A 15,026-nucleotide genomic window follows, 5' to 3' on the forward strand; every position below is an offset into this window, starting at 1 on the left:
ATAGGGCACGCTGTTTTACACTGGTCCTTATTTCGTAATCCAAAACCCAGTCATAATGCTAATTCTAATCTCTTCGGTGGTAGCAAAAGTCTTATCCTTTGTTTTGATAGATCTAAAGACCCATTTTGTACTCATGCATAATTTTGTTTTACTTTTCAGACCCATGTGATCCCAATCCATGTGGCAGTGGTACCTGTTACAAGTCTGGGGGAACTGCAGACGTACCATTTATTTGTGTCTGTCCACCGGATGCTGTTGGAGACTTCTGCTGTCCACCAGATACAGTTGGAGACTTCTGTAATGCAGGTATGAAAATAAGCTATTCCAGTTGAAATCCCCACTACCCCAGTGGATGATTTTGGAAATATCTTCTACAGGGGGAGTATGTTTTTCAAATGTAATTGGTCAGGGTTAATCATTTTGAAACCCATACACCCCCTGTATTATGGCTTTACCTATATCTTACACCAATGGAGTGAGTATTTCTAATGGAAGTTACACAACTGTCTATTTTATTTGAAACTTATGCTCCCACTGTAGAAGACTTTAGCTGAATCTTCCACAGGGATAGTGTGGATTTTAAATGGAATAGCCCAATGAGTGTTTGATTTAACTTAGATATAGATTTCTATAATGCTGAACTGTGTAAGGGATGGGGTATGAACGTTTGGACAGTATTTATTGTGGGACATTAGAGCACATCAGACATATCGAATTGCATTCTGAATACGAAGAATGTCCTGCTGATATCAAATAATTTTGATTTTTTGAAATTCGCAATGTAATACACAATTGATGGCAAATGATTAAAAATTGATATTTTTGATATTTAACAGTACTCGAAGTAAACTTTATAAATCTGATGATTTATACTTAAAGTGTATGTAAGTGGGATGAAAAGTCGATGATCAATTGAAAATTTTTACCTTTCGTATTGAAGATATGGATTTTTTTCCCCAAAAAACAAAAAAAAAATAGGTCTTTTTGGGGAAAAAATCCATATCTTCAATATGAAAGGTCAAAATTTTCAATTGATCATCGGCTTTTCCTCCCAGCTACATTACATGTGAAAAATATCAAATTTTAATCATTTGTCATAAAATTTGTATTATATCGTGAATTTCAAAAAATGAAAATTATTTGATATCAGAAAGACATTCTTCGTATTCAGAATGCGATTCGATATGTCTGATGTGCTCTCATGTCCCACAAAAATACTGTCAAAACGCTCATTCCAGATCCCTTAATGAACGTTCTTAAAATTAAGATATGTTCTGAAAACATTGTAGCTATTACAAAATCTTGATTGATTTAAACAAAATTTTTAGGATTTTTTATGTGATTGAATTGGGATCACAAGATGTAAAAATTGTTTATCAACATATACGCTAAGCTTACAGTTCTTCCCTTTAAATAAAACATAAAATTCATAACCACAGTAGGGAGGTGTTTTTGTTTGTTTTTTACTCGGAAGCCATCAGTCAATTGAATACCTGAGTGGAAGAAGGGCCCAACTCCATCAAAACTGTTTTTGAGATATTAAGAAAAAACTTAATATTTGGAAAAGTTTAATAGACAGAATGTTTTCATCTTCAGGGGACCTTTAAGACATGAACATACAATATTACATACATTCGAAATTATATATGATGTTTCCATAGCAACGGTACAGGTCTTAATACTGAGCTGGAGTTGGGCCCTTCTTCCACTAATATACTGTAAGTGCCAGTTCCGTAAGCAAGAGTGTTATAAATAGCTGCAGAAATTTGATAATTATCCATTAATTGGACAAGTAGAAGCATGTAATATGCTAGCAAGTAAGTTTGTTGTAGTGAAAAGCAGATTTAATGGATGACCAAAATTCCAATATTTGTGGAAGAAGGGCCCAACTCCATGGAGTTGGGCCTTTCTTCCATGAAAACCATGATTAAGTGTACGTGGAAGACTATTTAGAGAGTGGATTTTGGCTCATCTTTCACACACAAGGAAGAACAGTCTGCTAGCAATAAAATGCTGGGTCTAACTCATTTTTGTAAAAAATTGGAGTTGGGCCCTTCTTCCACTCAGGTATTCAATTGAATTAGAAGTTGCTGAGTATTTGGATTGATGAAACTAGTCAACTTAGTGTTAGGGGTAAAGCAATAATAAGTGATTTGCATAAAGAATAGATTGCTATGTAAATGTTAGTTTTCACTGATCACACTGTCTCCTTTTAATTTCTAGCCAAACAAATGAGGTAAAACAAAGAAAATTGCAATTTCAGTGGGGACAATACGTGTATTAGCTCGTCGAACGTATTACATAATTACTATTCAGCGGACTGCATGCATCTGGGACATAAATATATATATATAAGGCGCACAATGAATAGCGATATTGTCACGGAGGTATAAGTGCGTTAGTGTTATAGACCTGATGAGGAAGTCCTCTTTTGGTCTATAGGCTAGCGTGCTCGCCTTTTAATCGTGGGTTGGAGTCCCGACAGGACTGGAAGTGGTTCGAGAAGGCGCAGGATATTTCCGTGAGGGGTTTGTGACATAAATGGTGGCAGCGGTGGGATCCCTGGTGTTTCTTAACACAAGGGATCCATCCATCGGAAAGGGTTAGGTGTTCATAAAATGGCTGGCCGAGTATTCGTTGTAGCAAGGACGATCAGGCTGGCCGAGTATTCCTTGTATCAAGGACGACCAGTTAGAAGAAGTAAGGCGAGAGGACGCACCTTACGAGGAGGGGGAGCATGTCACAGAGTTATAAGTGCGTTAGTGTTATAGACCTGACAGGGAAGTCCTCTTTTCATCTATACGCTAGCGCGCTCACCTTTTAATCCCGAGATCGTGGGTTCGAGTCCCGGCAGGACCGGAAGTGGCTCAAGAAGGCGCAGGATATTTATACGTCACTGATTCAATGATGCATGCACACAATGAGCTCACACGCACAAGTCGTGTTAGCCATCATTCAATCAGTGAACTTCGAATAACACTGGAGATCTTTAGATTTAATATGAAAACTTCAATTTTTCTGTAATTAAAGCATGTCAGGCTCAGTCTTTCACGTAGTATTTTAGTACACCATTGGCCATTACAATCATGCAAAAATGACAAATTCAAGAAAAATTGAGGACGTCGCTCTGGAGCAAATCACTTATTATGGACTGATTTTTGTCAAGAATCTAATATGAATGATTGTTTCAATTGTTGCAGATCCATGCCTTTCTCAGCCATGCCACAATGGAGGGTCATGTAATCCAATTTTTAACCCTGCTACAAGAGAACTGGTTGCTATTGGTTGTGTTTGCCCAACTGGGTTCACAGGACCTACATGTGCAGTAGTTGGTGAGTTACTGGTTGATTATAGGTACTTGAAATGTGTTGATAGGTACAGGTAAGATATGCTATTCCACTTGTATCTCATTTTATGCACTGGATTCTCTAACATTACAAAATTCATTTATACAGCGCCTTTCACATGTATCAAAGTACTTTAAGTGCATTTATTCTGCTGTTGTTAGAATATGTCAGCTGCCATACAATGCCAGAGGCATGCTCTTACCTTTGGGGGCTGCTCAATGGACATGATTCATAACAGCTCCCCATTTCAACCCTGGGTAGAGAGAGGCAAGTGAGGTAAAGTGCCTTGCCCATTTTTAACATGATGACACCGCTGTGGCTCAAACGCGCAATCCTCCGATTGCGAGGCAGGGCCTGTACCGCTCGACCACAGTGCCCCCAAAGATCATTTTGAAGACCACAATTAAAAACTTTTCGAAATTCAAAACCTTTTTTCAAAATAAAATAAAAGCTCTTGTGCCAATTGGTGCAAAGTTGCTGTCATTGTGACCCCTTGAATGAAAAGGATGCATATTCCAAATTGCAATATGTGCACTTCAACCAACTGTTACTATTTTATTGCTGCCTTCTCATCCATAACCTGTCATGCAGAGCCATGCATGGCATATGTTGCATTGCATTCAGTAACTTTCTGCTACTATTTTGGAATTTGCATTTGCTTTAATACTATGATAAAAATATAGTCTATTTTCCTAAGCGCAGTATTAAAGTGTGCAGAACATGATTAGGCTTCATTTTGCTATTTTGGCATGACATTTCTTTTGTATATATTTTCAGTTAAGAAAGGAATTACTCTGTGTAATGTGTTTATATTGAAAAGCTATTGATCTTTTCATGAACTGAAAGCTTTGATCATTTTGTAGATGTGGAATCACTTTGGATCTTTGCATATACTATCAGATTCCTATTGCTGCCGAACCCAGAGGTACCTAGGTACTTTGTGGCTACTCTAGAGTACCAGTGCAGTACCAATCCAGTACCAGTGTACTTTCGTATCAATGAAGTAGCTGGGTAGTAGTGGTCCTTTGTGGGCAGCAGCAATAGGAATCCAGTAGTGTAGATTGAGAAGCTCTTGATCTTGTCACAGTCATCCATTACCCCTAACCCAACCAGAGCTCATTAAAAAACCACTGCTCGTGCATGCATTCCATGTGATGCGATGACGCATTCAGCCCAAGTCATATATACCCAGGGAATCGCTGGCTGGGCCAGCGTAACCCCTGTGGCTAGAGGCTAGTGATCTTTCTGCGTGGTATGCGAGGGGTCTGAGGTTTGAACTCGGGGTACCAAGTGACTTCTTCGTTCATCTTCTCTCCTTTTTCATTTCTTCATTCCCAAAAAAAAAAAAAAAAAAAGGCATGGTTAGGGTTAATCCTTATATATATGTTGCCTGTGAATCTCTTTATAATTTGATATTATTTTCATGTTACAGGCCCTTGCCAATCTAATCCATGCCAAAATGGTGGTACATGTATTGATTCCACCGGCTCATCTCCAGATCCGTTAATGGATTGGACAGCCGTTCAACCTGCAATGCTGGCGTTCTTCTGTATGTGTCCTATTGAATGGGCTGGAACGACTTGCTCTGAAACAAGTAAGTTTAGACGTATAAGAATAAAGTTGCCTCTAATAAAAAAAAATGATAATTTGTATGTATAGTGTTGTATAGTGCAGTTGTATGTACAGTGTTATATTGGATATTTATACCACGGTATTTCTGGACCAAGGGTGAAAGTAAGAGCTTTTCTACCAGGACTCAGTTTGAGAAAAAAGTAAGTCCTGGCTCACCTGAATTTAGCTGGGAGTAGTATTCACTTATTATTCACTTTAGTCTAAACAGGACTCACTTATGTTTTAGTAACACTCAAAATGATCTGATATCTAATGGTACAGTTCACTAAGTCTACTTTCAGTAATAATACATGTAGCTCAAATTCTGACCTCACATTGAAGAGATACCCCTTTTTGATTCACCATTTCCTATTTCTATACTGTATAGTGACAGGCTATGGTTCAGGTGTAGCCCAGTGTTATGAATTTTAATCTCAATGGCTACAGTAAGTAACTCATGGGCTTGAAACAAATCCCGTAGCCTGCTTATTTTCACCCTTATATTGATTTATATCAGACAAATTAACATTTTGTTTTATGAGTTCAGTACTATAATATACAATCATGTATTCTTATTAAGAGTGCATATAGTTTCAAGGATTATTAAGAGAAAATATAGCAATCTTATGATATTTACATATCGACACTACATTTAACTTTGTAATGGATTTAACAATATTACTCTGATAATGATAAAGTAATGGCAAGGATTGTAAGATTATAAACCAAGGAAATTAGATTTTGTGCCCTTTCAATTTGACCTTTATGTTAAGCAACACTAATGGCTTTTGATTAAATGATGTTAAATTTGGTTTAAAAACAGATCTGTTTAATATGCAAAAATTCCTGAATGTTATTGAATCACAATAAATTGAAAAGCCATTCCAAAATCAAATATAAAATATGTATTCTCTTATATTTAATATTTATTTAAGCTCACTTTTTCTTGTCTTAATTTTCATGTACATATTATCTTGTTAAGACGGTAATTGTGAATTGCTGTGATTTCACCAAAATGTCAATTTAAGGGATCTAAAATGAGCGTTTATTGCGTTTCGACAGTATTTTTTGAGGACATGAGAGCACCTCAGACCTATCGAATTGCATTCTGAATACTGAAGAATGTCTTTCTGATATCAAATAATTTTCATTTTTGAAAATCACAATATAATACCAATTTTATGACAAATTATAAAAATTTGATATTTTTCAAATTTTTGATATATAACAGTCCTCGAAGTAAATTATATAAATCTAATGATATATTCTTAAAGTGTATGTAGCAGGAAGGAAAAGCCGACGGTCAAATGAAAATTTTGACCTTTCATATTGAAGATATAGATTTTTGTCCCAAAAGACCTAATTTTTTTTTGGTGTTTTGGGAAAAAAATCCATATCTTCAATATGAAAAGGTCAAAATTTTCAATTGATCGTCGCATTTCATCCCACCTACATATACGTTAAGTATAAATCATCAGATTTATAAAGTTTACTTGAGTACTGTTAAATATCAAAATATCAATTTGTAATGATTTGCCATAAAATGTGTATTAAATTGCGAATTTCAAAAAACCAAAATTATTTGATATCAGAATGACATTCTTCGTATTCAGAAGGCAATTCGATATGTCTGATGTGCTCTAATGTCCCAAAATAAATACTGTCCAAACGTTCATACCCCAGCCCTTAAAGGGGGAGTAATTTTAATGCATATGTTCTATATACTTTTTCATCACTGTCTTTGATTACATATGTACTTTTTCTCTTTCATTATCATATCTACTTGGTGTATGCTACAAAATTCGCTTCTTTGTTTAAATATATCTTATAAACCATCATTCAAATCATTATATATTAAGTATATTGTGGGTTTATTACTAGGTTGCACTGCAAATGTATTTATACTTGTTTCAATTTGGTTTTATGGCAGGAATTATAAACTCTTTGTACCATACCAAGTAAATAACATTTCATACTCCAGATTTTCATAAATTTCTGATAAAACATAACCACATTTCTTCATATAAAATAATGAAATAAATCAAAACTTGTATATCTTTCTTTTATATAAATTAATATATATCTCATCAGTCACTAATCTGTCACTTAAATATATATATTTATGTTCTCTCATTCTACTTTGTGTGTTAGAATTGAATGCAGTAGCCTTAACCATCAGAGAAATTCAAAATTAATGCTGATTAGGCACAAAAACAGTAATTTTTATTTGATCACCTGTGCACATTCATTGTGAAGAAAAACATTCTGTGAAAAAAAAAAATTTTGACTCTTTTTTATTCTTGTTTTTTTCCTGTTTTTTTTTCTTCATTTTTTGAGTTTTTGAGAACAATTATTCAACAAAATTATCAAAAAGTCCAAAAATAATTGAAAAATCATTCAGGAAAAAAAGAAAAAAAGCAGACTGCATTGCATTTCCAATCTCCTGTGACAGTAGTGACAAACTTGCAACTTTTTGGACTTTTTGTGTGTCCAGTTGTTCATCCTTCTTCATCCATCCATGAAATAATTTTCCTACAATTAGGTGACCCATGTGCTTCCAACCCATGTGCAAATAACGGGAATGTCGTATAATCGAAGGGGGTTATACCTGCATATGCCAGGGTTTATATGCAGGTCCTCATTGCTTGAGACTAGCGGTAAGTCATAAAGTGTATGTTTGTGTGTCCGTGCGCATGCGTTGGTTTACTATATGTCCAAAGACCTTGAAAGCACACAGATTTTCAAGGACCTATCCCAGGGCTGTCAACTCTCACGCATGTGGCGTGCGTGAGTCTCGCACATTTTCACGCATTTGGGCACTTTCTCACACTCTCACACTAAGGTATTCTTTGGTTTACCTCAAGTTTGGTAGTGACATCAATGCTTCCATGGTTGCCCTAAAAGCATGCAGACAAACCGCTCTTGTATGCATGCATGTGCGCTCTGCACAATTAACTTTACGTGCAATTCGATTCTGCGACCAGTGAAATACCCACCTAAGTCACTTGTAAACTTGAGGCGAACCAATGTATAGTAAAATCTCATGCATTGTCAAACATTTTTGTCCCTACCCCACCCACTCCCTCACTTTTTATATTCTAGACCACCGCGATGCCCCTGTTCAAAAATATATCGCACACCAAGCAATACCGAAAAAGTTGACAGCCCTGCCTATGCCCTATACGTCTGTTTATTTGTCTGTGTACAATGTCAGCTGAGAAACAGACTATGACTAATGTGTGGGGCCAAATTAAACAAGCTTATTACTAGATACACAAAGTTAGTATGTTTGTATACATGCATGTATTGTAATGACTTGAGCTCAAGTTACATTATTCTTTGAAATGTTACGTTCTTCAGTGGAATGAAAATGATAAAATAAAATAAAATATAATAAATAAATGTTGGCAGTTATACAGCGCTTTACATTTATTCTGCTGTCGTTAGAATATGTCAGCTACCATACAATGCCCAAAGCATGCTCATACCTTTTGGCAGCGTTCAGTGGAGAATATTCATACATGTAACAGCTCCCCATTTCACTCCTTGGTAAAGAGAGGCAAGTGATGTAAAGCACCTTGCCCAAGTGCACAACACGATGGCACCTCTGGGGTTTGGAACTCGCAACCCTTCGATTGCGAGGTAGAGCCCGTACCACTGCGCCACTGTGCCCTCATGATAATCTATATGAAATCACTGTGCCCTCATGCTAACCTATATGAAATCAGATCAAAGACATACTCAATTAAGAATAACAAGTCATTTTACCACTTATACTGATATCAGATTTTACATGCAAACAAATGAATGAATCTTCAGTTATATTTGATGTTATATATGCTATATATTGCACAGCACTCTTCATGGGCTATGTTATAAAGCATGGCATCAGTCATGAATAATTCATCCATATAACTCATATAAAGATTCTTGTCATTTGGCAATATTTTTGCTCTTAGCCTTGACTGCCAAAAGACCTAATTTTCCATCGCACATCAACATGGCAATCCCAATTCATGTTGGAAAATAAATATGGTTTAGATATTTTCAATTTATTTTATTGACGTAATGAAATTAAGTGGAAGAGAAGGGATTTATGTATGAGTTATAGAAAACAAATATTGAATGTTTTTTTGTTAACTAGCCTTTGTATCGGGGCATGGAATAAGAATTCCCAATTTCTTATTTCTCGACCCAAGGGCTGAGAACAAAATTGTACAATTGATTTATTGGGATTGGCCTTTCTTTTCCTTGTTCTCAATCATGTTTCTTTCTTTTCTCTTCATATATAGGCCGGCATGCTTATATATTAAGGTTGAGCTTAAGCATTTTGCTTGAGCCTGGTCCAATCAGAACTCAAGCGTGTGTCCGCCCGGACCAACCGGTTAAACAAAGAAATATGAACTGTTCCATTCAACTTTGCTTGGAATGGTCATATTTCATGCAAATATTCTTACCATTGTACAGAAACATTCAATATTATGTATATCATATAGCACTGTCGTATGCTATGGAATTAGTCACAATAAAGTCATGCCAGTATAATAAAAGTGCCAGTGGCAGTGATCAATACTGATGGCACTTGTGGAAATTCTATCGGTGATTCAGCGTTCTGTTGTGGTTAAAATGACAATGTGATCAGACTGCTTTGATGAGCTCAACTGGTAGCAATTTAACACATGGCATGCTATATTCAGTCGGAGGGCCATCATGCACGTTTTCCGTTAAAGGTCAAATTATTAACGTACGCGACCTTTGCAAAAATGACCGTCGCACTCTTGGGTATGCTTTTTTACCTTTCCCGCGGAAAACTTCGAGTTGGAATGTATCGTATTATGTGTAACCAATCATCTTAGGCAATTCCCAAATAAATTTGATTGAAAATATCTTTACAATTTTCTACTTGATTTCCATTTTGTCTACTCTTGTCGTTAGAATTCATGATTTTTGTGTTTGCTTTATCTTCAAATTTATTTTCGTTGCTAAGGACTTCTAACCCGGATATTTTCTGTCTTAACGCTTTAATCATTCTAATCTTTAGCCACTCAAGTAATTTCAACTTTTATCTATCGATCAGTCTTTGTCCCAAATATTGAACTTAAAATTCAAAGCTTTAATATGGTTTAAATTGGTTACCCAGATTCGGCCCATCGACGAAAATTAAGTAAGCAACTTCATAACAATACCGCGTGAGTTGACACCATAAGCGAGTACACGCCACGCTGGCGACTTTGTTGTGCCCAAGCGCCATTCATCTTCGTTCAGTGAAATACGCGCGCGCAGTTTAACACTGGCTCGCATGAACCTTCTCAATGTTGTTGTCGCATGGCCTACTGTTTACTGGTATTTTTCCGTCTTGTAAAATACCCTTTTCATCCCGGCAGGTTTTTGTCTTAACCAACCAAAAGTCTTGATTTTTTAATATGAGGATAATAAGCCTTGTTTCTAATCATATGCAAATTCCTGATTTATGAACTTTTATGAGTTTTAAAATATAGTTGTTTTTGTTACTCTTTTATCTTAATTCATGACAAAAATTTGTGTTTATATGCCCATATCATATTCCTTGCAAAGTTACGGTATTTTTTGTGAACATATATGGAATGTTGAAAGCCTTTCTTGTAGTTATTTATAAAATATATAGCTATTAGGAGTTGTAGAGAGAAATTTGGAAGCTTTTAAAACTGCAACCCAAACCAAGCAAATTTGAATTTTTGTTGTGTGCGTATTCATAGCGTACAGTTTAATAATAGCGCGTCAAAGTTGAATGGCCCTCCAACTGTATTCTTTGGTTTTCCTCACGTTTGGTAGTGATGTCAAAACCTTTTCACGGTTGCACTGCAAGCGTCACAACAACTGCCCTTGTACATGTATGTGTATGCTCTGCGAGATTAACTTTACGCATGCAATTATACTGCACCCAGCGAAATATGCACCTACGTTGCTACCGAACTTGAGGCGATCCAATGTATAGTGACTACTGATCACTATATCTACTTAATAGTATGATATGTATGACCATTAGAAATGGATTTTTCCATCTTGGTTTTTTTAATCACAAAAAGTCAGCTTGTCAGATTCACATGTCATGTTGTTTTAGTTAGCTTGCTTCATCATGTGTTAAGCACAGTAAAAGCTAAAACATTTTAGATGAGCACCATATTAATGCACAGTAGCTACATGTATATATGATTTGTGCTTTTTTTAGTGGAACCATGCGATCCCAATCCGTGCATGAATTCTGGGAGCTGCGTTATGTCGGGGACAGCATATGCATGTGTTTGTTCAGCACCCTATGTGGGTACTCATTGTGAGCGTAGTGGTAAGTTAATGTGGTATGGCCCATTTACATTGGGCAAAAGTTGTAATCGATTACCCGTAGGTGACAATCAATTTCATATTATTTATCTGGCATAATCAATCATACTTATGTTGTAATTCCAGTGAAGACTTGGGTCATTGCTATGGAGAGATTTTGAAGATAAGTCATCTTTATAATGCTCTGTGTGCTAGGAGGTATTTTCTCAAAATATCAAGAGCTATCTTAAGAACCACTGAACCAATACAGGGCTTGTTTGTACTCATTTTAATACATTTTTCATGCTGATTCCAAATATGGTCATGTCAATGTACAATTTTGAAATTTTTGACTTTTTAGATCAAACAAAATTGAAACTTGTCATCTGCAGTCGACACCCGGGTTAAATGAAGACTTTTTGCTTAAATATGTAAATGAATGTGTTGTTGAATTTGTATCAACCAAGCATAAAAAGTTATACCCATGGCTGGTGCACTTTAATCTGCGCATACCAGGCAGTTAACTGGTTCAGAATATGCATTGAGTATAAATTACTACTATGCCAGTGGCGTACTGGGTGAAACATCCATTTGGGGTCTATCGCAAAAATAATGACCGTACCGGAACAAATTTGTGATTTCAAAGCTGAATGACCCCAAATTAGGTAGGTTTGGTCTGAAAAGTTGAAAATGATGCAAATCACCATTTTTTGCGTAATTTTTCCTGGGGTTTTGAGCCAGAACCATGCAACTTCCTTCTAACCTGAGCAGTATGCCCCTGCACTACACAAATTGAATTAGGCTAATATTCTCAAGCATAATTTAAAACAAACCCAAATTCAATTACGACTTTTGCCAAGTGTAAGTGTGGTATTTGTGCTTGCTTTGCATTGTAGTCAGTAGTTTTCATATCACTTTTGTACCATGCAAGTCATTTTAGATGCCTATATGTACTTCACCATTGTAAAGAGTTTTTACGAGTCGTATAGAACTCTGCAGCACGCAGTCATGGTCATCATCACCAAATTTAACTTGACATGAAGTATTAATATGTAGAGATAAAGTGATGTTGTTACATGAACCCAGTATTGCCTCACATAGTAGAAACAGATCGATTTGGAGTGAAGCAGTGTGGCCACCTCATGATGTAGATTATGCAGTGTGACACTGGAGGTTTCTCTGCATTAGAAACACAGCAGAGTACTGGGTGTCAGTTGTACCAATGTTAAGCGAACTATAGGCGCCCAACTGGTTCCAGAAAGGTTTACAATATACTTATGATACATATCACTATGGACCACAATAGCCTCATCCCAATGGCATAGTCCAATAACCTCAATTACATAATCATAGTGCAAAATTTGACCTCAAGTTGCAGAATATGAGTTTTTGTACCCAAATTGTCAAAGGTCATTCAATGAATGTGCAAATGTGTTGGGGTTAAAGAACTGTGCCTTGATAGATGAGCATGTTGTGGATCCTAGTGCATGGAAGTAATTTCCATAATTCCGGAACACACACTGCAACAGAGCTTCAGTGGAAACATGCTGGTTGACTGTGCCTTGCCTCAGTTTGTTTTGGTAGTCACAATTCCTATGCACGTTTGCATGGGTGAAAGGTTTGAGATGGAAGGGGTGACCACCTATGCTTCCTTATAGAAATGAAAAGTTGTGGAATCAGAAAAACCTGCAGAAAATTTATACCATTATACCGTAAAAACTTGATAGTTAGCATGGTTAGCATATGTGCTTACTATCGAGCACTTTTAAAACATAAAGAGCCCCAGGGTTTTGAGCAAATCATCGATACACATAGTTATATAGGAACAAGTAAACCTGCAAATTTGTGTCTCAACCCCATTAACTCAGTTGGTAAAACGCCGGACTATGGTGTAATTTCATGTTTTCAAAAGCGCTTGATAGTAAGCACATAATGCTAACTATCGAGGTTTTACGGCAATTGTACAGCTATTCTGTACATGCCTGATCAAATAATGATTTGATTAATCAGTGATGATTATCTGGGAAAAGGGTCTATACATTTAGTTTTATGTTTATATTTCAAAATGGATTTAATGTCTGCATAATGATGTTTTCATTTTTATTTTTGACTAGATCCATGCGCCTCATCTCCCTGTCAAAATGGTGCCTCATGTTTCCGGAGCTGGCGAGATGAGCAATTCATCTGTCAGTGTCCAATTGGTTTCGGTGGAACATACTGCCAGGAGATAAGTAAGTAAGGGATGCGGGTTTGACCTCCACCACGGCACGGCCAGTGTGTTGCGTCCCTGAGCAAGGTAGCTTAATTCCCAATTGCTTCACTCCACCCAGGTGTAAAATAGGGAGCTGCTGGGGGTAATCACAATCTAAGTCGCTGAGAGTACCTGTGCACCAGTTGCGGACTTGGTGAAGCAGAAATGATTCTGATATATCCCAATGATGGCAGTGGAATAATTGTTGAAGTGTGCTGATAATTAGGCTGTGCCTAACTGAAGTGCACATTAAATCAAACAACATTAATTTTTTTTATTTTTAAGGGTGTGGAGGGGGAGTAGGGGGATGAATACGTCCATTGCATGATTACAGGTCTATTACCAGATCCATGTGTCTCAACCCCATGTCTGAACAGTGCCACTTGTCATCAGGAGAGATGCGTAATTCACTGGTCAGTACATACTGATGCCAATCAATAAGTGGGTGTGATTATTCGATGACCAGTATTTTCATGGGGGCTTGATTTAGCAAATCAAATTACAGGGGAAAGAGGAATTACATATTGCACACTAGCACAATTAAACATGAATTTACAAATGGAAACATGACATGCATAGGCAGATATACCAGAGTAAAAACTCCAGACATGTCTGCCTGTGCAGGGACTTGAACCCAGACCTCTCGCATCTTTAATTGAGCTCGTTCACTGTTATGTAATGTTTAACTGTTTACCCTGACTGCACATATCCATAAGTACCAGACTTGAGTCCTGTTTATCAGGGACAGTCTGTGTAGCTCAGCGGTTAGAGCACTCGCCCAACAAGCGAGAGGTCTGGGGTTCAAGTCCGCACACAGGCAGGTATCCAGTGTTTTTCTTCTTTTCCCTGTACAATGTATATTCATATATTAAGAATAACGATTAAGCATCATTAATTTGATCTTGTGCGCTAGTTTGTAATGTCCCAATGTTTCCATGTTCCAGTGTATGATGCGTAAGCCTCTTCCCTTATTTGTAAATAAAATTACTTAATCATAGAAATGGGTCAAAGTCCAAAAAGTGATCAATTTGAAGGTATTTAAATTTGTAAACATATTATAGCATTGCTGTTGTGTCAAAACCAAATAACTCCCAATAGCTGTTAGGTATACATATGTACAATATGATATATTGTATTGTACATATTTAACACATAGCAGCTATTGGAGTTACAAGGTTTTAGCAGAATGGCGACAATAGGCTCCTCTTGAATTCTTGTTCGAGTCACCTTTGACAAATCTTGATATTTTATTATTTCAGCGAACAATTGTTTATCAGACCCATGCCAGAATGGCGGCACATGTTTCAATGGAGGTGCTAATGGCTTTGTATGTATATGTACTACCGCTTATATGGGAAGACTTTGCCAAGGTAAGACATAAACACATCGGGGCAACAATTTGCAATAAAAAGTTTACTCTCACAATGTAACAGTTATTGTGTTATTAAGGATGAGTTCACATAGAAGTATACTGTATATGGTATACGGTATTCGCACTACGATATAAGCTCATTCAATCA

At 36.6% G+C, this 15,026-nt stretch overlaps 2 protein-coding genes and 1 non-coding gene across 4 annotated transcripts in view; all 3 read left to right on the forward strand.

The window, feature by feature from the left end:
• Positions 1 to 7,635, forward strand: part of LOC140153790 (protein glp-1-like) — a 43,882-nt gene extending 36,247 nt beyond the window's left edge. For both annotated transcript variants that reach the window (XM_072176645.1, XM_072176647.1), the window contains 4 exons: positions 160 to 306; positions 3,201 to 3,332; positions 4,780 to 4,941; positions 7,501 to 7,635. In XM_072176645.1, coding sequence (XP_072032746.1) covers positions 160 to 306; positions 3,201 to 3,332; positions 4,780 to 4,941; positions 7,501 to 7,550 — 491 coding nt within the window. In that variant the 3' untranslated portion in view covers positions 7,551 to 7,635. The remainder of the gene's footprint in view (positions 1 to 159; positions 307 to 3,200; positions 3,333 to 4,779; positions 4,942 to 7,500) is intronic.
• Positions 7,636 to 11,171: 3,536 nt separating this feature from the next.
• LOC140152411 (uncharacterized) overlaps positions 11,172 to 15,026 on the forward strand; it is a 77,559-nt gene continuing 73,704 nt past the window's right edge. Inside the window, exons 1-3 of the mRNA XM_072174717.1 lie at positions 11,172 to 11,280; positions 13,370 to 13,486; positions 14,766 to 14,876. Of these exons, the coding sequence (XP_072030818.1) occupies positions 11,193 to 11,280; positions 13,370 to 13,486; positions 14,766 to 14,876 (316 nt within the window). The 5' untranslated portion in view covers positions 11,172 to 11,192. The remainder of the gene's footprint in view (positions 11,281 to 13,369; positions 13,487 to 14,765; positions 14,877 to 15,026) is intronic.
• On the forward strand, positions 14,254 to 14,326 carry Trnav-aac (transfer RNA valine (anticodon AAC)). The gene has a single exon. It is a non-coding gene; the product is annotated as a tRNA-Val (tRNA).

The sequence above is a fragment of the Amphiura filiformis genome, chromosome 5 (genome assembly GCF_039555335.1).
Source record: "Amphiura filiformis chromosome 5, Afil_fr2py, whole genome shotgun sequence".
Lineage (NCBI taxonomy): Eukaryota > Metazoa > Echinodermata > Ophiuroidea > Amphilepidida > Amphiuridae > Amphiura > Amphiura filiformis.